The following is a 27,208-nucleotide window of genomic DNA, read 5'->3' as shown; positions in this document are numbered from 1 at the left end:
CAAGCCAGGCATTTGGCTTGTAGGCATTTACCTACATCAAAACTGCATTCACTCTGGACCTCAACAATTTTGGGGTCAAAACCCTCAGTAATGTTCAGAAACATTTGGTGCTGGGTTGTATCTGTCTGACCCCTACATGTCTGTTAAACAACCAACTGAATCCCCGTACCTTAATAATGTCTCCAATACCGAAACCAGCTGAAGCTGCATTTGCACTCCATCCCCAAAGTCACCACTGCTCCCCGACAGGAATCTCTTGTTTTGTTTTGAGTTCCCATAAATCCTGCACTATTGCTTGATTTGCTACGACTCTGGTGCTATTATCATTTGCTATTTTCAGTCACAGCATGGTCCGCTTTTCCTTTTCCCTCTTTCTTGTCTGATCATTTTCTTTCTTCTTGGATCATTCACCAGCTCCCCTTGCTTTTTTCACTTAGTTGAGGGGGATGGGGCGGCCCAGAAAGGAACATCTAGTGCTGAGTTTTAGGATTGTTTTACTTCATTATTTTTCACAACTGGAGGAATTTAATTTCTAATAAGAAAAAAAAGCAACTGAGTGTAACATGGCAAATTCAGATCATCCTTACACGTATTTGGGGCTTATGACTGTTCTTATTTTTAATTACAGATAGGGGAGGCACCACAATTTTTCCTACCCTCAGGGTCTAGTGTTGATTTTTAAATAGGATTAATGATAGTGGATAAAACACAGCATGCCCAGCTAAACATAAACCCCACATAAACATGCAATACTGGGACAAGCATATTAAAAATTAGTGTGTATCTGAAATTCAAATATAACTGGGCATCCTCTGTCTTATTCATTAAATCTGGTAATCTCACAGGATACATTTATCTAAAATGAGCGAAAATATGGGTTAGAGCCTGAAGATGATTTTAAATTTGAAACAAATTGTTACGTCAGGAAAATATAAGAATGTACCAAGAGCTGAAGTGAGAGCCAAGGGGAGTGGAAGTGATTACTGGAAAGTATGGAGGCAATTTGAAATCACAGTCCCCATTTAAAGTGATGCTTTCCAACTTTTAAGACCAACAGCACAAGTGTAAATATAGTTTATATGATAAGCTAGCACATATACACATTTATAAATTAAAACTGATCATTTCTGTTTCCTTCCATTTTATCCTTTTAAAGGATTTACAACCCACTAAATTGACTTGATAACTCACTAAGGGGTTGTGATAGGTAATGCAAACAATGGGTCTGAAGCAGAAGAATGCAGTCTGTCAATGCAAATATTTTTGTTATGGGGTTGAGAGAAGATGCTGCATAGGCGGTCAAATTTAAAAATGAAGGCTGGAAAATCCAAAGAAGGCCTAATGCAGGCAGGGATATTTTTAGACAGTTCAGGTCAACCTGTAGATAGCTCAAAGTGATCTGAAAACCAGAAGCAAATGCACCGGATGTAGTATGAGGGGAATGAATGGTGAAGGCAGAACAGTGGCAGAAGTCAGTGTCCTCCAGGGACAGGGAGATGCTAGAATGAGAGGCGAAGGGCAAAGACACTCAGCTTGGGCAGAAGCACAGAAAACCGCCACCTGACGTGAATTGAGGAGGTAAGCAGAGAGGGAACAGCATTCCAGGGCAAAGCACATGAATGAGGCACTACAACATCACACACTAGGAGATCAAGGCATAGGCAAACAAGAAGTAGCATGCCATGTAATTTAATTCTAATTCATTAACTTTTCCTGGAAACAGTTTTTGCTTCATTGATTACAGTTCAAACTTCACTGTATTGCTTTGTGAAAAAAGAACCTTATTCTCTTTCTGTTTTCTCTCTCTTATAATGATGCACATCTTTAATTTGGAGCTGTATTTTTTACAATAATTAAAATAGTTATCATCAATTGAGCAAATGAGACACCATCAACAAGAGAGATAAGCAACTGGCGATAGATCTCTAAAGTTGTGAATGCTATTTTTGTCACTTCTTATGTCAGAATATTTGCCTGTTAAGGAACAGATTGTCGTAACAGAGAATTCTTATATTAGATGAAAAAAAATGAGCAGATGGGCAGTGAAAAGTTTTTCTTCATGCACATTTCCTAATAGTAAAATAAAGAGAATCCCTAAATATTGCATGTAAATAAAATGACTCAGCAAAGCAAATGCTTATATAATTACTTGCTGTACGAAGAGCTACATGAAAATACACAATTACACACACGGGAATTGTGGAGAATTTACTTCCTCTCTTGATTTTTTCTGAAAAATGTTTATAATATGAAATATTAGTGCATTTACTGGGGTTAGGAAAGACCAGTTAGAATTCAACTTTCCAGGGCGCTTGGTCATGATCTCACGGTTTGTGAGCTTGAGCCCCACATCTGGCTTGCGGTTGTCAGCTCAGAACCTTCTTTGGATCCTCTGTCCCCCTCTTTCTCTGTCCTTCCCCCACTCATGCTTTCTCTCAAAAACAAACAAAAAAAACATTAAAAAAAAAAAAAAGAATTCAAACTTCCTGGTCTAGAATTCATCAGCACATTCAAGCTCTCCCTTGGTTCTGACTGCAATCCCCTCTGTTAAACTTTACCTTTACTACTACGTGCTGCTGGTCAATGGGGATGCAGTGTTTCTTTTGAAACAGGTACCTAAGAATACCACTGCCACAGGTACTTAAAGCAGGCAAGAATTAGGCACCTTAGGGGAAATGGGAATAAATGGAGAAGGTTAGACTTCACTACTCAGGAGTCCAGTAAGTTACAGCACCCTCAAAGATCTGTGCAGGCAAAGTGCACAGTCATGAGAGGATAACTATGTGCCACGGATGCAGAAATCATAGTCTGAATTCTTGAATTGCTCAACAACCGGCAAATAATGATAACGATTTTCTGAGATACTAAGTAGAGAACTGGCCACATGGTGTCCTTCAGAAAATGTCTCTCGGGGCGCCTGGGTGGCTCAGTTGGTTAACCGTCCAACTTCAGCTGAGGTCATGATCTCATGGTTCGTGAGTTCGAGCCCCACATCGGGCTCTGTGCTGACAGCTCTAAGCCTGGAGCCTGCTTCAGATTCTGTGTCTCCCTCTCTCTCTCTCTCTGCCCTCCCCCACTCTTGCTCTGTCTCTCTCTCAAAAATAAATAAACATTAAAAAATGTTTAAACAAAGAAGAAAACATCTCTCAACTTGGTGTGTTTACTGTGCTATAGAGGTGACCAGAAATAGAGAATAGGGATGCATTCTGACTCTCACAGGAAGCCGGGCTTGTGTTGCTGGAACATAACATTCAGGGGTGAAGGATAGTAAATGGCTTGGAGTATTTGGACAAAGCCAACTGCCCGCCGAAAGACCTACAGAGCCCGACTGAGAAATGCTGTCTTCGATTATACAGATAATAACTAATGGATACATAGGTCAAAGATACTATGTTTACCCGTTCTCTACTTAAGAGAAAAAGCATACCAAGAGAGAGATTTCTTGGTCAAAGTTCCAAATTCTCAAAAGTGGCAGCTAAGTCAGTTTCTTCTGGGATTCACCTCCTTTCCCATTACTGTAGCCAAGGAGTAGAGTACAGCTGTGCCATGTACTGACTGGAGAGGACTTCCCCGGGAAAAAAGAGGGGGCTGGGGAGGAGTAGGGCAGGTGAACAGACAAGGAATAGGTGAAGGCTGGTCTCTTTTTTACCTATCAGGAAAGGACACCTGTTTCTGATAAAGCCAGTGAATCATAATCTCAATTCTGGGAAAGTCAAGCATGAAAGACATGGGGGAGTGTTATCCATAGGCCAAAGAGGAGCACAGACGATACAAAGAAAGAGATCTTTCAAAATCTAGTTAGTAAGAAGCTACGTAAAGGCACCTGTTTGACTCTGTCAGTCAGGCATCACATTTCGGCTCAGGTCACGATCTCATGGTTCATGAGTTTGAGCCTGCATCGTGTGAACTGGAGCCCCACTTCACGTGAGCTGGAGCCCGGCTCCAGACTCCATGCTCTATTTCTATTTCCCTCTCTCTCTCTCTCTCTCTCTCTCTGCACCTGGTGGGATTCTCTCTCCCTCCCTCTCTCTCCCCCTCACTCACTTGCATTCTATCAATAAATTAAATAAACAAATAATTTTTTAAAGAAGCTGTTTATAGAATCTGTCACCCCACAAAAACTACACATCAAAAAAAAAAAAACAAATTTCCATTCCCTTCAATATAGTATCATGTTTGAAGGAATTACTGTTTAAATTTTTACATATATTATTTCTGAGCCTCAAAAAAAAAAAAAAATCCTTCACATAATACAAGCCCAACTTGTTACCTAATCTGGGATTTAGCCGGGGTGGCTCAGTTGGTTACGCATCCGACTTCGGCTCAGGTCTTGATCTCACAATCTGTGAGTTCGAGCCCAGGTAGCCCTCTGTGCTGACAGCTCACAGCCTGGAGCCTGCTTTGGATCATGTGCCTCCCTAGCTCTCTGCCCCTCCCCACTCATGCTTTCTCTCTCTCTCTCAAAAATAAACAAACAAAAAAACTTGACACAAATGCTTAGAGCAGCATTATTCACAGTAGAGAAAAAAATAAAACTAAGTAAGAACAAAACAAGTCTGGTTGACATCAAAACGGGAACCATTTTCTCTCTACTACCTCATCCTAGTCATCCACATCCTGTCTCTTCTTCCTGTTATAGTTTATCCCTTTTAAATACTTATGTAAGTATTTACATAGGTGCACCCATGCATATGCTTGAAGAAACTCGGGAGATTTTTGTTTGTTATACCATCACCACACCAGGGAAGACCTAAATCTCTGGATCCGAGTGAGAATCACCAGCTGGTAGGCATTAATCATCCTGTTGTAAAGCTGCATTGGCTCACTTTCACCACAAGGGTGCGCCGAAGTAGCAATTTACCAGGCTGGACATTAAGAGTTAATAGTTTCTCCAAAAGGTTAATTCCCTTTCGAGGAACAGATCTACTCACTGGGACATTATCGTTTAATACAAAAATTGTTAACGACAGGGCTTGTGACATTAGTTGATGATTAACTGGTTTCGGTGAGTTCTTATGTCTTTTGACTATTTCCACTACCAAAAAGACAGCTTCAGAGTATAATGGATTTGCACTATTAATCTGCCCACCTGTGATAATTTTAACTACACCTATATGAGAAATAAATCAATTTTGATGAATGGAAGTACACTAGTATTCAGTTTCAGAATGGTTGTATAATAACTCTAATTGCCTTGCCATTGATTTTTTTTTTTTCCTTCTGAGATGTTTCACCCATCTGACTTATTAGGCTGAAAATTACTTTTCGTTTTCAACAATAGTATGGCTGCTCTAATATAAAAGTAGATATAACATTATGTGTACCATGTTTAAATTTAATAGATGTTTTCAATACTTAGAAATCACTTGCCTAAAACCTATATATGTGTGTATGTGTGGAATATGTAGGTGTAAGTGTGTATCTGATAAAAATAAACCAATGTCTGGAAAAGTAAGTAGTGTTCATATCCTGCCTCAAAGATGATAACATCATTTAAAAAAATTATGTTTATTTATTTTGAGAGAGAGAGAGAGAACAAGGGAGGGGGAGAGAGAGAATCTCAAGCAGGCCCCGCACTATCAGTGCAGAGCCCGATGCGGGGGTGGAACCCACGAACCATGAGATCATGACCTGAGCGGAAATCAAGAGTCCAACCCTTAGTTGACTGAGTCACCCAGACACCCCAAAGATGATAGCATTATTTAATGGAGCATTCAAGTTTTGCCTGAAAAGCAAATGAGAAGCACTTGTGTTAAAATATTTTTTTTTTACCCTATTCATAACCTACAAAATTGCATAAATCTGGGGCTCTTTTCAAGGTCAACATGGGCTGTGCAGTCCACAGTCTTTACAGCCATGGGATACACTGCTAATCTTATTTCATTATTCCCAGTGACAGTAACATCTTTATACTCTTTAGTTGGTATCAAAAAGGCAAGGGCTTCACAAAGACAAGGAGAATTTATTCCTTCGACAACTGAGTGCCTTCTTTGACACAGTGGTATGAGAAACAGATATAGTGCCCCCATCATCAAGAACTGTGTGATTATGTCAACATCTACCCAGTCATAAAACGCAAAAACAAACAAACAAAAAAGGAACCTTATCCAAGTAGCATAAAATATCTATCATTGAAAATGTTTTGTACTCATAAACTCTCAAGGATAAACTAGCTATAATTTCATAATATCATCGTTGAATTCAATATTAGAGAATGTCTACAAAATTATTTGAAGCTAGAATAATTTTAAGGTTTTTTTTCTATCTCTATCTGATATCCAGAACAGTTGTTTATTTAAGACACTGTAGGAGTGCCTGGGTGGCTCAGTTAGTTAAGTGTCCAACTTCAGCTCAGGTCATGATCTCAAGGTTTGTGAGTTCAAGCCCCATGCTGGGCTCTGTGCTGACAGCTCAGAGTCTGGAGCCTGCTTCAGATTCTGTGCCTCCCTCTCTCTCTCTCTCTGCCCCACCCCTGACTGCACTCTGTCTCTGTCTCTCAAAAATGAATAAACATTAAAAAAATTTTTTAAAGCCACTGTAGTTTATAATAATGAAATAAAAAATGTTCCCTGCATAAACAAGGCAGGAACCTATATTCATTTGCTATGTTACTTTGCTTTGAAATTTCTTTGCATTAAGTCAAAGAAGATGGCTTATCAGCATAATATTAACTTCTAGGTCCCAGAGAACATTTTCCTCAACACTTAGCTTCAGTAACACCCTATCCATGCACTTGAATCTGTGAGAGGGAAGGAGAGAATTGAAAATACTAAAAGGGATTGAGAAGAGACAGAAGCATACACTTTTTTATTGTATTATAGTGAATCATGATTGGATAGTACTTTTTACTAGAAAATCCGATTTAAGTTTCAGAGTTTTAAATCTAATACTTCCCATCAATTTTTAATTTTTTCCTTTCTCTAGATTTTTATCTAAATTCCAGTTAACATACAGTGTAATATCAGTTTTAGGTGTAGAATTTAGTGATTCGTCACTTACATACAACACCCAGTGCTCATACAACAAGTGCCCTTTTTTCCGTTCTTTTATTTTCAGAGAGAGAGAGTGCAAGTAGGGAGAAAGGCACCGAGGGAAAGACAGAGAGAAAGAGAATCCACGCTGTGAGCGTGGAGCCCAGCAAGGGGCTGGATCCCACGATCCTGGGATCATGACCTGTGCTGAAATCAAGAGTCGGAGGCTCAACTGACTGAACCACCCAGGCACCCCAACCTTTCTAACATATTTTTAAACACTGTTCTCACGTTCTAAAAATATCAAAATAAATGGTATCCTCTTTTTGGAAAATATTTTCAAATGAGGTTTGTAAAGGTTTTTCATCTTTGCCTTGATGACATGAGATCTCAACTTCTAAATATCATACATGTTTCAAAAGCTATATGTAAGTGTAATGCCACACTAAGGGCTCATACAAAAATCCAGCAGATCCTATGCTACCTGGGGTGCCAGATATTAAAACATTAATTTAGGGCAACACACATTCCCATCCAGTATACTTCTCTATGGTTGAGTTAAACCCAGCTAGATACGACAGACAGAGGCAAATGTGTAAAGTGATCACACAAAGTGTCGATGACTGCTCGAAGCCCAATTTACTCTCCAGCTTTTCTTGCTCAAGGATATATGAAGCCTGTATAAAGATACAGGGGCCATGGTTTAACCCAAGTAAATTAAATCCTAACTGTAAAACTTGAGGCACTGTGATAGGGAAGGGAAAAATATTTGGAGAGCAAAGCCTCTCTGGCACTAATCACAGAAGTATATAGGTAGCCCCCTATTTCAATAGTAAGATTGAGCAAATCCTATTAAACGCTGTCTCAGACTACAGGACCGTAAGACAGGTAACACTGGTCTTCACACGATCATTCATGTTCACAATAAAGATACAGAAGAAAAACCATAAATAAACAAAAGGGATATATAGCAAAGTCATCACGTTCTAGACAAGAATAAATGCAATTGGGGTATAGCCGTATGTGTGGTGCAGCAGCTTAAAATCCCATAATAACTAAGGAGCTGCTCATTCGTCACATGATTCAGATTACTGCAAAATTTTTAACAAAAATGGAGTGCAGTGAAGATTTGCTGACACTGATAATATTTTATGGACTTTCTCCTTTGATTACTATTTTAAATTCCTGGAAATATGAAGTCCAATTACTACAGATCCTTTTCATTATTGCTCTTATCATCATCATTATGATTACTTATAGAAGAATTTTCTGGATCAGAGTGGAGGAGGAATATCTTATCTCTATTCTATGCTTATCAGCCAATCTGCCTTTGTAACAGCAGGATACATTCCCTATGTTTGAACATTTCTGGTGCAAACCAATTTACTCACTTTGGTTACTATCTCTTATGTCTCCAGCACAGTGACGGCCCCATACACACCATTAACACTGGAGTTATTCTTTGAGTTTGAAGAAACCTGAAATGTAGCCCCCTCATTTCGTATCTGAGTAAACTGTAGCCTAAGCCAAAAAGTGGTTAAATTAATTGTTTAGAACTCTTAAATTTTAGTGTAGTATTATTTTTTCACACCAGATTGGCTACAAATTTTTCTCATTAGTCTCATAAGTTGACAAGAATTCTAGAAAATTTTACATACATATCATGAGAAACTGGTGCAAGTTAAAATGTCCTATTCAGAAGTGGAAACACCAAACCAATAGGTATTTATAAAAAGAACAGAACAAAAATTATGCTGATTAAAGCTAAGGTTAAGTATTCCAGGTCTCACAGAATAAAGATGTACCTTTTTAATTCTCAGAGTAGGAATGCACAATACATTCTGCACGATACATTATTTTTCTATAGTACATCCCTAGAAATGGATGTTCAATTCATATTGAAAACACATTCCTTAAAGAGAGCCAGTTTTAAAATTTTTTCAAAAAATTAATCTGAAAGTAACTTAACAGACTCAAACTTTGGAAAGAGCAAATAAAAAGAATGGAATTCTCATTAACTTCCATGAAGCAGGAGACCTCTTGAACATGGAAACCCTGGCCTGCTTTCATGCCTCCCTTCTGCCCAGTGAAACCTCAGATAAAACTTACACTGTGGACTTCCAGGGATGCTGATGTCTAGAATGGGACATAAAAGAATGCATGAAAAGTTATTACTATTCCTATCTCCCAACACAGAGGCATCGGGGCGGGCAGAGGAGATTATGTCCATAATTGTAACTAAGGCAATGACAGATCTATGGGAATCATCCTGCTTATTCTTCTACCTGGAACATGAGTAGTGATTGGATAAAGGACAAATAATATTATTCCAAACTTTACCATGTACCAAGCACTTTACACATATGAACTGATTTATTTCGCCACACCATGCATATTGTTACCGCCCTTGAAACAGGAGGAGAAAAAAAAGTAAATAATTTGCCAAAACTGATACAGATAGGAAGTGCTAGATTTGAAATCTGAAACTGAGTTTGTCTGGCTTCTAGCCTATTTTTTTTTTAGCTACAGCATATGTTCTCCACTCTGAATTAAATGAATGTAATTATTGGCAGCTATGTATGTGAATAATACATGTAGGTTTACTGTATCACACTACAAGTTGTGTGTGTGTGCGTGTGTGTGTGTATGTGTACACATTTATATGCAGACTGTTCTCTCTGTTGAAAACACCAACTTTTCCCCTTAGTTCCCAGATTTCTACCAGTTCCTCCTATTTTACATGTAGAAGAAAGAGTTTGAAATTTAACCCTTTAATTGGACCCTAACGTAAGAAATATTACTGGAAGGGCAGCTGTGCTTAGCCTGTGATAAAACACAAGTGACAAAAGATAACTGAAGAAGAGCGACATATTTCCAAAGGTAAAGTGCGGGCAGAAGTTGGGAAGAACTAAGTACTAGAAGACTAGACATCTCACAATTATTTCTTATAATGTTACGTCATTAATTTTGGAGTAAACTTCCAAATTATTAAGCACACTTAACATTCAATTTTCAGTACTAAGATTTATCTTCAATTCAAATGTAAGTGATATTTAAATGAGCCATTCCTCCTCTCCATTCTGTTAATACAGATAATCAAGAGTTGACTATCGTCAAATATAAGGAAGGAAATACATTTAATGCAGCAGTAATAGTTCACATATATGCAAGGAAAAATGCAGAAAAAAAGCAAAGACCTAAAAGACACTAGAATTCCCCAATGACTGAACAAAATAATTATGATAGCCTTTACATATTCCTAAAATGTGTCATTTTATGTGGATTTTTAAAAAGAGCTCATGAGTAGGACACATACCCTCCAATTTTATCTATAATCAAGTCAGATTGTGATAACAGTTAAGTTGTATAATGCCTAGATATTTCAAGGAATGACAATACCGCAGATAGATAAAAACAAATAGCATTCAAAAGTTAATCCAATATTAAACGACCACCATTTCCTGCAGAGTGAAAACATAGAAAGATTTGCAAAAAAGGCAAAGTAAATAAAATGATCACTAAATCTATTGATAATATTATTAAAACAATATGAAACGCTTTAATGATTAGTTGTATAAGTATGATTTCTTGGCCATGTAGCAAAAGGGAGAAAAAAGGTCAATAAACATAATCATGCATGCGCTATGACTAATGTGTTAGAAGTAGAAAAAAATCTTAAACTTAATGGGAACCATTGTAATTGCAATTGATATCTAGCTAATTCTACCAATGACTAGCCAATTCTAGCATTAGTCTTGAGAATTAAACACTGACCCAACAGTGTAGGGCCCTAGTACCACTAAACCATTCCATTTCAAATTGCATTTAGTTTTATGCCCTGTTAGTTGAACATTTATATTAAATTTTAACATTAGACTTAATTTATTATAGAGTGATATGCACAGTTTTGCTGGCATTGCAGTGGTTCTTTTTGTTCTATGATGTATTATTACTCTATAAAATGGAAATCTTTCCTAATTAGGATTCAATTAAGAGAAAGCAGGAGGTAAAAGATTATGCCGAGAAGAATCTTCATGATATTAGTGAAGGGTGAAAATATCTTAGATGTGGAAATTAAAAATAAACTTGGGAAAGGATCTTCAAATAGGATGTTCTCAAGAGGGAATGGATGATGTTTCAGTGCTACTTATATGTCCAAAGTTGGTATTTCCACCCCAAAATGCATACAATATCTTCATAATGTTAATGCAAAATAATACATGTTGGAAACATGTTTACCAATTTATTGGAAGTGTCTAGCAAGAATCATGGCAAGGGATCACATTCCCTACATTTCATCTAAGAAAACGGTGAGAGTTGGGTCTACATCATGTTTCCGTTTCAATTAAAGGTGTCTAATAAATACACTTCAAAGATTAAATCATATTAAATTGCTTTTGGCACCTAAACAGATTTGGCTGCCACACTACTACTGACAATGAAGCCACTTTTTTGTTGACACATTTGTTTCCATTTCACAACTGAACTTATGCATTCCTACCGTACGAAGTTCTATCAAGTTCAGGTAGCTATTTCATGAAAATGCATTATCTTAAGGGTACACAGTTAGTGATATTAGTAGATCGATGTATATTTTTTCCTGTTAATATCCAATATCCAAAGATAAAACCCTGGCTTAGGAGACAAGCAAAATGAGTATGTTCAGTAATATTAGTCTACATAAAAATATTTTAAGAAGCTAGGCCATTGTCATTAGTCATGATAAGAATGTCTCCTAGGATATGTAAGTCAAAAGAAAGTTTATGTGGCAGAATTATGTAAGGAAACTTACAATAGTGCCTGCCCACAAACCATGCAATTTGGAAACAGCCAAGAAACAAAACCATAGAGAAGGAGAGATAAATACAACATGTATTAGGGGTTATTATGCAACTACAAAGATTCAATATGACCCTGGAAATATAGCAAAAAATAGTTATGGAAAAGAAGCTATTTCTTATGCTCAGTAGCTAATTTTCAAACATATGTACCTGTATTTGAAACTTTGAGCATTTCACACATTTTTCTGTATCTGAAAAAAAAATGGATCCAGACTGATATTGTGTATCAATATAGCTGAAAACAGTCAATAAAAAGGTAGCCAAAAGCAAAGTTCAATAAGAATTCTAAAAAAGGATATTATTTTTGATTGCTGATAAAACACTTCTGATGTATACTTTGCTCATATTGGAAAAGAATAATTTACTGTTCAATTTTCCCAGAAAGGATGAAATATCTATAAGATGATTTCATAAAATGTTTGATTAAATAAAAGCTAGATTAAAATGTCTAGGTCAAACTGTATATATAATTAGAAACTTTAGAAATAATATATAACTCCATTTTGAAAATATTTCAATATCTAACAATTAATTAAATCTATTTTCCACATAATTTACGATATACATAATTGTCTATTTTCATTTTAAAATGTTCAAGGGCATTGGATCTATGAAAACAACACATATATTTTAATCCTCTACTCTGGAAAATTTAGAAATGCATATTCTTCAGGACAAATGTATTTAATATAAGGTGACACAAGAAAAGTACATCAAATTTTCTTATCCATGTGAATATAAGTATTAAATGGAAATACTTATAATACACAATATGATTTGAAAGGAAGGAATGTTAAGACTATAGTGGTAGTACAAAAGTTCATATGACCCAGTCCATATATCATATATTTATGATCTGAATATATATTATGTATTGAATATGTAACACAAATATATCTTTCCATTTGTGGGCATTTGACTGGGACTACCACATTTTACGTATATTTAAAGAAAACAAAATGAGAGTGCTAGAGACAGATTTAAATTATATGCAACAGACTTAGTGAATATACGACCAAAACAGAATCAGTAATAATAATAGTTTACATGTTGGGTGTGACCATGATATGGTCTAATTTATATTAAAGATAGACTATTTATAAATATTTAAACCATTTCAACAAACATACATAATATCAAATTCCAAAATGCATGCCTTTCTATTTTCTGTGTTTTTTGTTTTTTTTTAACTTACTGCTTTGTAAGTTCTCTTTTGTCCAGCATGTTTCCGAATTTGTTCTCCATTTGGCCCTGTTTCCACATGCATCGAATAGATAATGTCAAAGAAATCTTCAACCACAGCTACCCGCCGCAAAGACAGCTTCTCATCTACCCCTACACCATCCTGGAAACAAAACCAAAAAATAAATAAATAAATAAAATACACAAAATTAATAAAGAAATATATATTCACCACAAAGAGGTAATTAAACAAAAACATTTTGATAAACTGAGCCAAATCATCTGATAGGAAACTTTAAAAACTTGTGAGTGAATATTGCATAATTTCACACATTCACATATAGAACTTTAAGAAATATGAAAAAAGATATCTGGCATAGTGATCATGCTTACCCATAAATAACATCTTTTAAGTTTTATAATGACTTATTTGTTGCCATCAGCATAACATTCTTAAATTATTCTAAAACATATTTTAAGGCTTAGTAATTTTTATTACAATAATTTCATTCTAAATATTGATTCATTCATCCAATCAATTTTATTGAGTTGCTGGGTACTGGAAGCTGTTATTAGAGAAATAAAAGAAATAATATGAAAGCCCTAACCTTAAACACCATATAATTTAAGATTAGACTAAGGGGCACTAAGTGTTCAAGTTAAAAATGGAAGCTCTAGAGATAGTCTAGGTGTGAACTTTGGACCCTCCACTCAGAAATTGGATGTTTTGTGCAAATCACTGAAATTCCCCTAAATTTCACTCTTCTCAAATTTCAGTTTTCTCAATTGGAAAACAGAGATAATAGAGGCCGCTTCACAGAATTGTAATCAAATGAAGTAACAAAGGAAAAGGATGTGACCCAATTGGTTGGCATATAGTGAACACTTGACAAATAGCAGCTCTTGTCATTTTAATGATTGGGATAAAAATGTAAACAACATACTATAGGAGTTGAAAGAATAAAGGTATCACCTCCGGCTGAGATAGCTTCTTGGAAGAAACACAATTTGATGTGAGTGGGAATTCACACAGGGTAAAAGCCATGGTGGTACAAAGTGTAGCAAAAAGCTCCCATAAATGATGAGAAGTAAGAAATTCATAAGAAAAGAATAAGAAATTAGGAATTAGACAAGAAAGACATTTAATCTTATATGAAAGCGTTTTCTATTTGCAAACACAGACATGCACACACGTGCATACACACACAATGTTCTTACGTGGACCCCGAGGCATAATCTGAAATAACATGATGTAGGCATTAATGTTGGTATACAGCATAAGAGAATGATTAATCTGAGCTAAATTATTATGCAGTCAATGAGTCAAATGGTATATTTAAATAACTATACGTATATATTTAAATAACTACATATATATTCAAATACGTATATATTCAAATATATGTGGACTGTGTATTTCACAATCTGTTAAATTTGAAGCACTCCTCCACAGTTACCTAGAATGCAGGTGATTCCTCATTAGGTTTATATCTTTCTCACTTATCTCCTTTAACATCTTAAGCCATCTCTTCTTCTATACTGGGTCTCATGGATAATCCCTTATTGTCTTGTGATACAAAACCAGCATATGTAGTGAAAGTACAGAGAAACTGCATGAAGCATGGCCGTAACTACCCCGAAAAACTGAGGTAACTTAGAGTACAGTGCCTGGGAAGCACCATTTCAGATGCCCATCCCCCAATCAATCCAACCTACACCCACTCCTCAGAGAACATCCACTGTTCCTAGGCTAGATATCCAAATTTTAGCTCTTCCCACCAGCAAAAACACACATAAAATTTTGTCTTTTCTCCAACTCATAAAACTTACAGTTTCCTCTCGTTTCCTTTGCTGGATAATCAGAAACATAGTGACTGTATACAGTTAATAAAATATGAGCGACGTAGGAATCACAGCCTACTTACTCGCTCCTTCAACAATTATCCCAGAAAGACCAAATACATCGCCAAGCCTTCTACTAGGCACTAAAATTACCAATGTGTATGAGACAGATGACCAAGGTCTTTGTGGAGTTCACAGTCTAGTACAGAAAAAAAATATCAAATAATTGTTAGAGGTGTATACTGATTTCCTGTGACTTTGGTAATAAATTAGTACAAATAGGAGGCTTAAAACAAGAGAATTTATTTCCTCATAGGCCTGGAGGCCAGACGTCCAAATTCAAGGATGGTGGCAGAGCTGCACCCCGTCGGGCAGTTCTACAGGAGAATCCATTCTTGGTCTCTTCCAGTCTTGTGGCTGCTAGCATTCCATGCCTTGAGGCCATGTCACATTGCCTTCTTCTTTTTGATGTGTCTCTCCTTCGTGTGTCTCTTTCTCGTAATGACTCATTTTATCTGAAGGCATTTAGGTCTAACCAGATAATCCAGGGTAACCTCTTCACTCGCTATCCTTAACTTAATTGCATCTATGAAGACTCTTTTTCTAAACAAGGTAACATTTACAAAATTCAGGGATTAAGACTTGAAATTTTTAGGTGGCTATCATATAACTACAGGTTGTATGAATTAGAGTACAGAATTAGAGTACAGAAGTTACAAATTGCGCTATGGGAACATATATAGGAAATGCTTCACCATCAGTGGTTAACAGTATACTTTCAAGAAATCAGTGTTAATCAAGATAACATTGAAATCACATGCATTGGGGAAGGGAAATCACCTATTATCCTTCTGTCATATGGATCTGCTTGCAATTGTGATGAAGTTCAATTTACACCCACACTCATTAAAACTCAAAATTGCCATAACCAAGTAGGACAATCCCAGGTACGCAAGATTGGTTTAACATATAAAAATTAATTAAAGTTTATACATTTATTCTGAGAGTGTGTGCAAGTGGGAGCTGGGGAGGGGCAGAGAAAGAGGGAGAGAGAGTGAATCCCAAGCAGGCTCCGTGCTGTCAGCATAGAGTCCAACACAGGGCTCCATCTCATGAACTGCGAGATCATGACCTGAGCCGAGATCATGATCTGAGCCTAAATCAACATTCAGATGTTTAACTGACTGAGCCATCCAGGTGCCCCCCAAATTAATTAATGTAATACACCATATTAAAGAATAATGGACAAAAAGCATACGATCACTTCAATAGATGCAGAAAAAGCATTTGACAAAAACCAACATACTTTCCTGAGAAAAACTCTTAATAAACTAGAAAGAAATTTTCTCATGATAAAGAGCATCTATAAAAATCCCATGACCAATATTTAACAATGAAAGATTGAATGCTTTCCCACTATGAATAGGAGCAAAACAAGAATGTCTGCTCTAGCCACTGCTAGTTAATATTTTACTGGAGGTACAATTAGGCAAAATAAAGAAAAAGGAAAAGGAAAAGGAAAACAAAAAGAAAAAGAAAAAGAAAAAGAAAAAGGGAAAGAAAAATGGAAAGGGAAAGAGAAAAAGAAATAAAAAGGAAAAGGAAAGGAGGAAGGAAGGAAGGAAGGAAAGAAAGAAAGTTCACCTAGATTGAAAAGAAGGAAGAAAAAACTATCTCTATTTGTATATGACATGATCTGGTATATAGGAAACTCTGTGGAATCCACCAAATAACTGTTAGAATTAATAAGTGAGTTCAGCAAATTTGAGGTTTACAAGTAATATATAAAAATCAATTGCATTTCTGTTCATTAGCAATAAAAAACCCAAAAATGAATTTGGAAAATCATTTCATTTACAATGGCATCTAAAAATTAGAATACAAGACATAAATTTAGACAAAAAGTTAAAAAAAAAAGTGCAAGCCTCATACATTGAAAGATATAAAACATTGTTATAAAAACTTCTAATGACCCAAATAAATGGAAAAATAGCCTATGCTCACAGAGCAGAGGCTTGATATTGTTAAGATGGTAATATTCCAAAAACTTATTTACAAATTCAGTGTAATCCCCATTTAAAAATTCTGGCTAGTTTTTTGCAGAAACTGACAAGTCAAAGTTTATATATAAATGCAAGTTACTTAGAATAGCCAAAATAATATTTGAAAAGAAGAAATTTGGAAGTCTCACACTTCTTGACTTCAAACTTACTATAAATCTTACATAATAGACAACATGGTACTGGGCATGAGAATAGATACATAGATCAATGGGACAGAATTGAGATTCCAGAAATAAACCCTTACAGTCATTTTCAATTCATTTTAAATAGGAGTGTCAAAACAATGCAGCAGGGAAAAAATAGTCTTTTCAACAAATGGTACTGGAACAACTGGATACCCACATGCAAAAGAATGACATGGAATCCCGACCTCACACCATACAAAAAAATTAAGTCAAAATGAACCATAGACCTAAATGTAGAAGCTAAAACTTAAAATTCTTTAAAAAATAAACCATACAGAGAAATAAATGTTTTTAAACTTAGGTAAGGCAAAGTCATCCAAGTTATAAAATCAAAAGTAAAAGCAACAAAAGAAAAATTAATTGAACTGTATTAAAATTTAAAAAAAAATTTTGTGCTGAATATGGTACCATCAAAAAAGTGAAATAACAACCCACAGAACTGGGAGAACATGTTTGAAAATCATATATCCGATAAGGGGTTAATAGCCAAAAGATATAGAGGACACATTCAACTCAATAGCTAAAAATACAAACATTCCAATTACAAAAATAGGTAAAGGATCTGAATCATCATTTCCAAAGACACCCAAACAGACAACAGGTACATGAAAAGGTACTCAACATCACTAATCATCAAGTAAATGCAAATCAAAACCACAATGAGATATCACTTCATACACGTTTGAATAACTACTATCAAAAGGACAAGAAATAACAAATGTTGGTGAGGATGTGGAGAACAGTGATCCCTTGCACTCTGCTGGCGGGAATGTAAACTGGTGCAGAACTATGAAAAACACTATGGTATGGATATTCCTCAAAAAGTTCAAAATAGAACTACCATATGATCCAGCAATTCCAGTTTTGGGTTTATCCAAAGGTAACAAAAACACTAACTCAAAAAGATACATGCACCCTCATTTTCATTACAATAGCTATGAATGTTGGGAGAAAATAGTCATGAAAGCAACCTAAGTATCTATCTGTTGATGGACAAATGGATAAAGAAAATGTGGTCATATGTATATAAGCCACATTTTGTGCTACCACATAATTGTGGTATTATACACACACACACATAGAATATTTTTCAGCCACAAAAAAAAAGGGAAATCCTGCTATTTGCAACAACATGGATGGTTCTTGAGGATACTATGCTAAGAGAAATAAGACAAAGACAAATACCATATGATTTAACTTACATATGGAATGTAAAAAAACAAGCAAACAAACAAAAAACCAAACTCATAGATACAAAGAACAGACTGGTGGTTACCAGGGTCAGGAAGTAGGATGTGGATTAAATGGGTAAAGATGGTCAAAATTTTGAAGGTATAAACTTCTAGCTATAAAATAAATAAATCCTGGGGATATAATATATTGCATGGTTACTATAGATAATAATATTGTATTACATTTTTGAAATTGCTAAGATCTTAAAAGTTCCTATCATAAAAAAAGAGTTGTAACTATGGGTGGCGGTGGATATTAACCAGACCTATTGTGGCGATCATTTTGATATATGTCTCATTACATATAATCATTGTAATCATATAATCATTATATATCTACACCATAATCATTATGTTGTATACCTAAAACAAAAAAAATTGTAAAGATTTTCAATAAACATTTCCCCAAAGAAGATGTTCCAATGGCAAGTAAGCACAAGAAGAAATGATCGACAGAATTAGTAATCAGGGAAACATAAATAAAAATTTCAATGAGATACTACTTCACATTGACTAGGATTGCTATAATCAAACATAAGTATAGGCAAAGATATGGAGAACTTGGAACTCTCATGCATTGCTGGTGGAAATGCAAAGTGATGCAGGTGCTTTGGAAAGCCTGACAGGAACTTGAAAATTTAACAGATTTACCAGATGACTGAAAAAGCCCTAAGTACACACATATATTCAAGAGAAATTAAAACATAGGCCCACAGAAAATAAAGTGTACAAAATGCAGCAGCATATCCATTACAGCAAAAAAATAGAGGTAATAAAATGCCTCTGAACTGAATATATAAACAAAATGTGGTATAAGCATACTAAGAAATATTATTCTGACATAAAAAGGGATAAAGTATTGATCCATGCTATGCCATGGATGAAATTTGAAGATATAAAGCTAAATTAAAGAGGCCAGACACAACAAAAGACACCTATTACTTGATTCGTTTTATAAGAAGTGTCCAGAAAAGGCACATTTACAGATGTGAAGCAGATTATTGGATGCTTTGAACTAGGAAGAGGAGTGTATGGGGACTGACTGCTAATGGTTACAAAGAAGGGACTTTAGTAGGGACAAAATGTTCTAAAATTAGATGATGGTGGTGATGGTTTTATATCCTGTGAATATACTAAAACATTGTGTACTTTACGTGGATGAATTACACGGTGTGTGTTATGCCTCAAAAACACTTGAAATACGCAGTCTCCAATAGCTTTGAATTTTAATTTCTTTTTTGTTTTATTTTATTGTATTTTAAATATGCATTTTTAAATTTTAAGAAAATTTTTGAGTATGGTTGACACACAATATTACATTAGTTTCAGGTGGACAACACGGTGATTCAAATACTCTACATTACACTGTGCTCACCACAAATGTAGCTACCATCTGTCACCATACAACACTATTCCACTATCACTGACTATATTCCCTATGCTGTGCCTTTTATTCCCGTAACTTATCCATTCTATAACCGGAAACATGTATCTGCCCCAACTCGTCCCCATCCATTTTGCTCATCTCTCCAACCCCTTTCCCTTTGGCAACCACCAGTTTTTTCTCCATATTTATAGGGGTGATTCTGCTTTTTGTTTGTTTATTCATTTCTTTTGTTTTATACATTGCACATGAATGATATTACATGGCATTTGTCCGTCTCAATCTGACTTATTTCACTTAACGTAATACTGTCTATTACCATTTGCAACAACACAGATTTTAATTTCAAAGAGGCCAGGGGTGCCTGGGTGGCTCAGTCGGTTAAGCGTCCCACTTCAGCTCAGGTCATGATCTCACAGTCCGTGAGTTCAAGCCCCACGTCAGGCTCTGTGCTAACAGCTCAGAGCCTGGAGCCTGCTTCGGGTTGTGTGACTCCTTCTCTCTGCCCCTCCACCTCTCACGCTCTGTCTCTCTCTCAAAAATAAATAAACATTAAAAAAAAACCCTTAATTTCAAAGAGGCAAAACATCAAAAAAGGAGTTCATACAATACAATTCTAACAGTCTGCACACCCATAAATGTAGAGTGAAAATGGAAATGGCTAAATCACCAAGGCTTATAGCAGTGTGTTGGTATACACAAGGTTTTTTTTTTTAATTTTTTTTAATGTTTATTTATTTTTGAGACAGAGAGAGACAAAGCATGAACAGGTGAGGGTCAGAGAGAGGGAGACACAGAATCCGAAGCAGGCTCCAGGCTCTGAGCTGTCAGCACAGAGCCCGACGCGGGGCTCGAACTCCAGACCATGAGATCATGACCTGAGTCAAAGTCGGATGCTCAACCGAATGAGCCACCCAGGCGCCCCATACACAAGGTTTTTATAAATTTTAATAACATAAGGATGTGTAGCATACAACTTATAAATAATAGCAAAATACATAATACTTTTTACTGTAAATTACATATAGACAACTAATTCTCACAGAATGCTTTCATTGACTTGTGTTCAATTCTTGGTCAGCAAAACCAGGCTATTTTATTCAAACCATGATAATGTCAAATGGAATTTCATTGCAGACTTCTTCCTAATAAGTTCTTTTGTAATTTAACATGGGATGTACTTTACTGTTGTATCATTTCTCCCTTGTATAAATTTTATTAAACTGAGACTTCTTTCAGCTTCAGCACTATGGCCATAAGCAGAACAATAAATCCAGCCCTGATGTGTGGTACTTGCTGATTTCCGTGGTGTAAGTACTTCCACCAAAGAATATTTCAAGATACCAGTGTGAAGTCACCGAGCCCAGAGTTAGGAAGAGATGCACGACAGCATAGCAGTCTGGTGAAAATACCACAAAATAGACCAGAAAAGCTACCTCAAGAATATGAATAATAGGGAGCCTGGGTGGCTCAGTCAGTTAGGTGTCTGACTCTTGATTTCAGCTCAGGTCATGGTCTCACAGTGCCATGAGTTCAAGTCCCGCATCGGGCTCCGTGCTGGCGTCACAGAACCTGCTTGGGATTCTCTCTCTCCCTCTCTCTCGGCCCCTCCCCCACTCATGCTATCTCTCTCTCAAACCAAAAATAAATAAGCTTTAAAAAACAAAAGTATGAATAATAATAACATAACTAGGCAGTGATACATTTTGAGTTTCTACCACCTCTCAGAGTAAATAGCTTACTAAGTTCATATCCCTTAATGTTTAATAATGGCTGTTTCACAAATGGCTTATAAAATTTCTGAAAATGTAACAATTAGCTCTCTTAAATTAGTACAAACTAGCCCCAGGATACCACTGTTTTTATGTCATTCAAGATGAGTGACATATTTAACGAATTAAGTGAATATTTTATAGCGCAGTTCCTGTAGTCAACCATTGACATAAAAAGCCTTAGATAACAAGAATTCAAAAAACTAACTAATCTAACATAACACTTGAGGGTGCTATAAAACATAGGTACTATTGGAAAAATTTTATGTTAAAGTTAACATGATAGCAAAACTAATCAGATTTGTAAATGGAATGTGTGATGGCAAGTCTGTGCTCAAAAAATTATGGTTTATTCAATGTCCTAATTGTATTATATTAACACACTAAAATGCTATTGAAGGAAGATAATAGTTAAGCTCAAAAATGAATCACCCTTACTTCACTTCCTGCTAGCTTACTAACAGCCCATCAGTCAGATAACATACATACACAAAAAAATTTAAGGCAAACGTGAATTTGGTAAATGAGAGACACAAAGTTTAGAGATACTAACATGATTATAGTGAAATCAATATGCCATTATGTTAAAAGACTATCGTAAAAGATTTTCATGTCTTTTCTTGGCCTTACAGGAGCTATTTAGAATACACTATTCCTAAGTTTCAAATTCAACTTCTTTTGAAATTCCTCATTTCCAATTACATTATGAAGCTAAACAAGAACTGATGGGAACACAACCATTCAGGGATCTCTCTCCTGCAATCCTTCCTGAGTCCCATTCTCCACAGAGGGGTATATCTGCTTGCACCAATATTAAGCTCTGGTAAGATACACATAGACATTGACACTAATATGTCACTCAAGTATATTCAGATAATTTGTGAGAATTTTCTGCTCCATTAAAGAAAAATATTTGAAAGTCAAATTTTTGATATATCAAATAAAACATCTACTGGCATAATTATATTACACAATTCAAACTAAGGCCAATATAACACATTTACTGTTTAGGAATCAGTGAGTGAAAATAGTGATCTCACCTGTCCTTCTTCAGTCCAGTTGTTATCAAACAGCTATCTTAAATGACAAAATTATCATGATAAAGTTGATGGGATGGCAATTTTAGTGAAATATTTACAAATAAAAGCAGTATGAAGCTCTGTCAATTTATAAACAACAAATAAAACAACATAATAAAGAAAAAAAGGGTTCCAACACTCAATATTCAAGAGTCCTAAACTCAAAAATTTATAGAGACCATCTGCAAAAAATTGAAATTTTGCCAATACTTTTCAAAGTGCTACCTAAACTGAAAGGTACCCTTGTGCTCCTACTCTACTCAGTTGACTGTATAAGTTCATTTCCCATTGGCAAGTCTGTTGTCCTATGCTGAGATAAAGCAATGGGGGAATGGAAGAAGAGGAGGCTTCAGTCTATGAATATGGAAAGGGACCCAAATTTGGCGTAACTTGCTGTAACTACCTAAGGGTGCTCCCTTGGAATATAATTCTGCAGGACGGATGCAATCAGAAAGCCCAGGAGTGGGGCAGTATGAGTAAGTATAAAGTGTTGGCAAGGCTTAAGAAATTACTTCTACTGGGTTGCCCAGGTGGCTCAGTCAGTTGAGCATCAGACTCTTGGTTTTGGCTCAGGTCATGATCTCATGGTTGGTGGGTCCAAGCCCCACCTTGGTTTCTGCATTGATGCTGAAGGTGCAAGAGCCTGCTTGGGATCCTCTCTCTCTCCCTCTCTCTCCCTCTCAGTCTCTCTCTCTCTCTCTCTCTCTCTCTCTGCCCCTCCCCTGCTCATGCTCCATCTTTCTTTCAATGTAAAGAAACTTTTTATTTTTTTTTAAGAAATTACCTCTACTATGTGCAAGATACTGTGATAGATTACTTTAGCTAATTCCAAAGAAAAACTCATAAGCTGTTTCCCTTCCTGAAGGAGCTTGCAGTCTACCATTAGTTTAGATGAGTAGGTCAAAAGAGACTGTAACAAGTAGAGCATGATAAATCCAACATGCTCTAAAACTGGTTCCCAATCTTGGCTGCACATTGAAATCTCCTGGTGAACTTTGAATTTCTGATACCTAGGTCTTTTCTCCAGAGAATGTGATTTAATAGATCATGGGTGCACTTGGGCAAGGGAGTTTTTAACATCTTCAGGGATTCTAATATGCAGTAAAGGTTGAGAAATCAGGAGAGGAGTTAGTTACAGATACGAATGAAACATGGGGCGCCTGGGTGGCTCAGTCAGTTAAGGGACTGACCCTGATTTCGGCTCAGGTCATGATCTCACAGTTTGTGGGTTTGAGCCCCTCACTGGGGTCAATGCTGTCATTGCGGAGCCTGCGTGAGATTCTCTTTTTTTCTCCCTGCCTCGCCCCTGCTTGCTCTCTCTCTCTCAAAATAAATAAATAAACATTTGAAGCAAACAAACAAAAAAAAGAATGAAGCAGAATTATGGGGTAGACCCAATGTGGTCATGGATGTCAGTTCAGTTAATACGTTATTGAAGATGTAGTGAGAAACCATTACAATGGTTTTCAACATGAGAATCACAAAATCAGACCAGTGCTTTAAAGCAACTACTATAACAGTAACGTGTACAGCATATCCAGATTAAATAAGAGCGATTGTAACAAGAGGGGAAGGGAAGGGGCAGGTGAGAGAAATTTTGGGAAGGAAAAATTCAGCCATTCCTGGGGACTAAATGTGACGGTGAATTGAAGAAATCAATGAATGAATTTACGAAGGAGAGAAATGAATGAGACCCCCCCCCAGAAAAGGGAAAAATAAAGAGTAAAATGAAAGAGTAAAACTGGTAGATGAAATAAGAACTACAAGGCTGAGGACAGCATGGGAGGTGGGAGTGGAACGAGTGATAGCAACAGCTGCTGCTGTGCATGAAGCTGTCCCTGTGCTCAGGCAGTCCCCGCTGATATGGTGCAAGGTGTAAGCAGGGTCCTTCACCCTTGTAACAACTCTCTGGGGCAGGCTCAGTTACTGTTCCCAATTTACATACAGGAAAGCTGGCATTGGGAATATAAGTAAACTTTCTCCAATCACTAGGTTGTGCTAGGATACAAATCCAGGGCTGGGGGCTCAAGCAGTCATCCCCTAGTAATAGGAAAGAGACATGAAATATACATTTCCACTCTCATTCCAGCACAAAGTGCTAATTTTCAAAGTGGTCATCTGCAGCCCTAACCTCCCTTTTTTAACCTTAAGGGAAGATCCTGCTATTTGGCCCTCACCTCTTCCTCTTCAGTTCACTCATATATTTAAAAACAAATATCTGGTAGAGTAAATACTTTGTAAGACACCTTCAGCCAAAAAAAAAAAAAAAAAAAACCCCAAAAAACAAAAAAACAAAACACACACACACACACAAAACAAAACAAAAAACCCCACAAAACTTTGATTTTATCAATTACTGAAGAAATGCACTCTAATTTTAAGTAAAATGTTTATAACCCAAATTAAGAACTTTTAGGTTGCAGCATTCTTTAACATCTTCTAAAGTGTTTAAGTTACTAACTGTATTTTTAAAAAGGAGACAAGGTAACTTGTAGAATTTTAAATGGACAGTATTTGTGTGTGTGTGGGGGGGGGGAACCACTGCAGAATAAAAGCAGCATAAAGAGAAAAATGTAGTATTTCAACCTAAAGTACTTCAACCGAAAAATATGTTTTTGGGAAAGGCAAACCTATACAAAATTTATTAATTTTTGTACCAGCAATTCATTTGTAAAAACAGAAAATTTAATTCCACTTCTTTCCAAAATTGATGATCTATTCAAGAAAACAGTACTGAATTCCAAGTTTATGTTGCTTCAATGAGAAGATAATTACAATTATTTATGGAGAATATTCATCCTCTCTTTGGCACAAACAGAAATCCAAGTTACTAGGAGGCCAATCCCTGCCAGCACAAAGAAGTCTGGAAAAACACTGATTTGCCATATGTTCAGATGCTGGCAAAATGAACTTTACTCGTCAGACACTCTCTTACAGTAGTGACTTTTCACCACTTCCCTGACCCAGACCGCTGTTGCCCTGGAAATACAAAGAACTTGTGATTCTGAAGTACTGATTAACCAGTTATTATTTAGGTTGCCTATTTCCTGGCTTTCGATTATTTCACTGCACTAACCTCATTAATGATTTATGCAGCATTTGAGCAAAAAGGTAAAAAACTAATTTTCTCCCCTTGAAAACCAATGTGTTCAAGATAAATTTAGGGTTCATCCAAAGACTGAATCATTTGCACTACCTTTTTTGGTCATCGCTATGGATAATTCAGTACTTGGTTGAAGGTGGGAAGCACAACAGTACCTTCTTGCATTTTTCCTTCACTAGCAGACCTATTCATTACCTAACACTGCTAAATTCCTTTTATTCCTTTAGTACTAACAACCAGAGCAAGGCAAATAAAAATGAGTTTTAGAGATTCTAATACTCATTACAAACTTGATTTAAACAATTAATCGATCAAAGATGTATGGTGCCCATGGCCAATGGCCTATAATGCATGAGTTTATTTGTAAGGAGATGCTAACAGGACAACAAAAAATAATGTAAAGCCTTTACAGTTAAGAAGCCAATCTTGTGAGTCATAATCCCAGAATAAAGAGAGAAAGACTTAGTTTTAGGAAAATTCCAAGAATAGTAATTGAGTTAGGTACATATGGACACAAAGTAAGAATTTTTTACCTAATTACAAGGAAAGGAATTAGAGCCTGGAGAGAAAGATTCTTCACTTCTAACTTGATCAGAAGACCTACAATAGAGTTCCACTGAAAAGTCAACGTGAAGACTTAGCTAGTGAGATGTGTGAGATCTTTGTCAAAACTTTAGTATCATTCTTCCCCAAGAATCCAAACACATTCTATGTTATGTGTTACTCTATCATTATGATAATGATCACTTTGCTTAATGGTATTGTTACCTAGATTCACAATCTAAAATTCTGAATCTTTCTCTCATCTAGTAATCAGATAATTTTACTTCTGTACTGGCTCTCCAATCCACTCTTGTCCCTGTTTCTACTGGATTCCTTATTTACTAGCCCAGGAAATGATTTTGGGAGCCTAAACCAGGAATTACAAATAGGTTTCATTACATGTGCCAAATATATTTTTGACACTGGCTACCAGTATGTAAACGCCTCGTTTTGGCTTGGTGAAAAGAGTGCTTTTATGGGTTAGGTTAGTATTGTCTACCACGGGCTCAAAAGTCTGAGATGGCATATGTACTGAGCTTCTGCCAACGTTGGCTTAGATTATGGAAACAGTATTCTTTTTATCATTTTTCCATTAATTTCTTACTATTCCAATGTGTCCTCAAATTGCTAAAATAATCTTTATTTAAAAATTATAACCACATCAAAAAAATAAAAAATTAAAAAATTAAAAAAATTATAACTATGCCAACTTATGATTTATAAATTTCTACTTGACTCTCATGCCTATGAAACAAAGCTCAAACTCCTTAACTTATTATACACTTAAGTCTTCTTAATTTGGCCCCAATTTATTTACCACTACTTCCCTATATCCTGTCATTCCAACACACTCTAATCACATTAACCTTCTCAACTTACCCTGAAAATTCTGTAAAACTCATGATATGACTTCTCCATTAGAATCTAAGCTTTCTATGGGCAAAGAGTGAATTTGTCTTTTTCCAAGGACCTAAAATTGTACCGAGCAGAGAATAAATGCACTATAATTTT

General features: G+C 36.0%; 1 protein-coding gene across 5 annotated transcripts in view; it reads right to left on the bottom strand.

The window, feature by feature from the left end:
* NOL4 (nucleolar protein 4) overlaps positions 1-27,208 on the bottom strand; it is a 424,003-nt gene that overhangs the window by 315,731 nt on the left and 81,064 nt on the right. For 2 of the 5 annotated variants that reach the window (XM_049620233.1, XM_049620235.1), the window contains exons 1-2: positions 13,008-13,086; positions 11,963-12,003 (exon numbers count right to left, since the gene is read on the bottom strand). Coding sequence is in view for 3 of the 5 variants with exons in the window: in XM_049620236.1 (XP_049476193.1) it covers positions 11,963-12,025; positions 13,008-13,157 (213 nt within the window). In the remaining 2 variants the exon portion in view is untranslated. Of the gene's footprint in view, positions 1-11,962; positions 12,026-13,007; positions 13,158-27,208 lie in introns of those variants that run through there. The other 3 variants (XM_049620230.1, XM_049620231.1, XM_049620236.1) reach the window with 2 other exon arrangements.

The sequence above is a fragment of the Panthera uncia genome (assembly GCF_023721935.1).
Source record: "Panthera uncia isolate 11264 chromosome D3 unlocalized genomic scaffold, Puncia_PCG_1.0 HiC_scaffold_8, whole genome shotgun sequence".
NCBI classification, from domain to species: domain Eukaryota; kingdom Metazoa; phylum Chordata; class Mammalia; order Carnivora; family Felidae; genus Panthera; species Panthera uncia.
The sequence above is the reverse complement of the archived record's forward strand: the minus strand, read 5'-3'. Positions and strand labels throughout refer to the sequence as shown.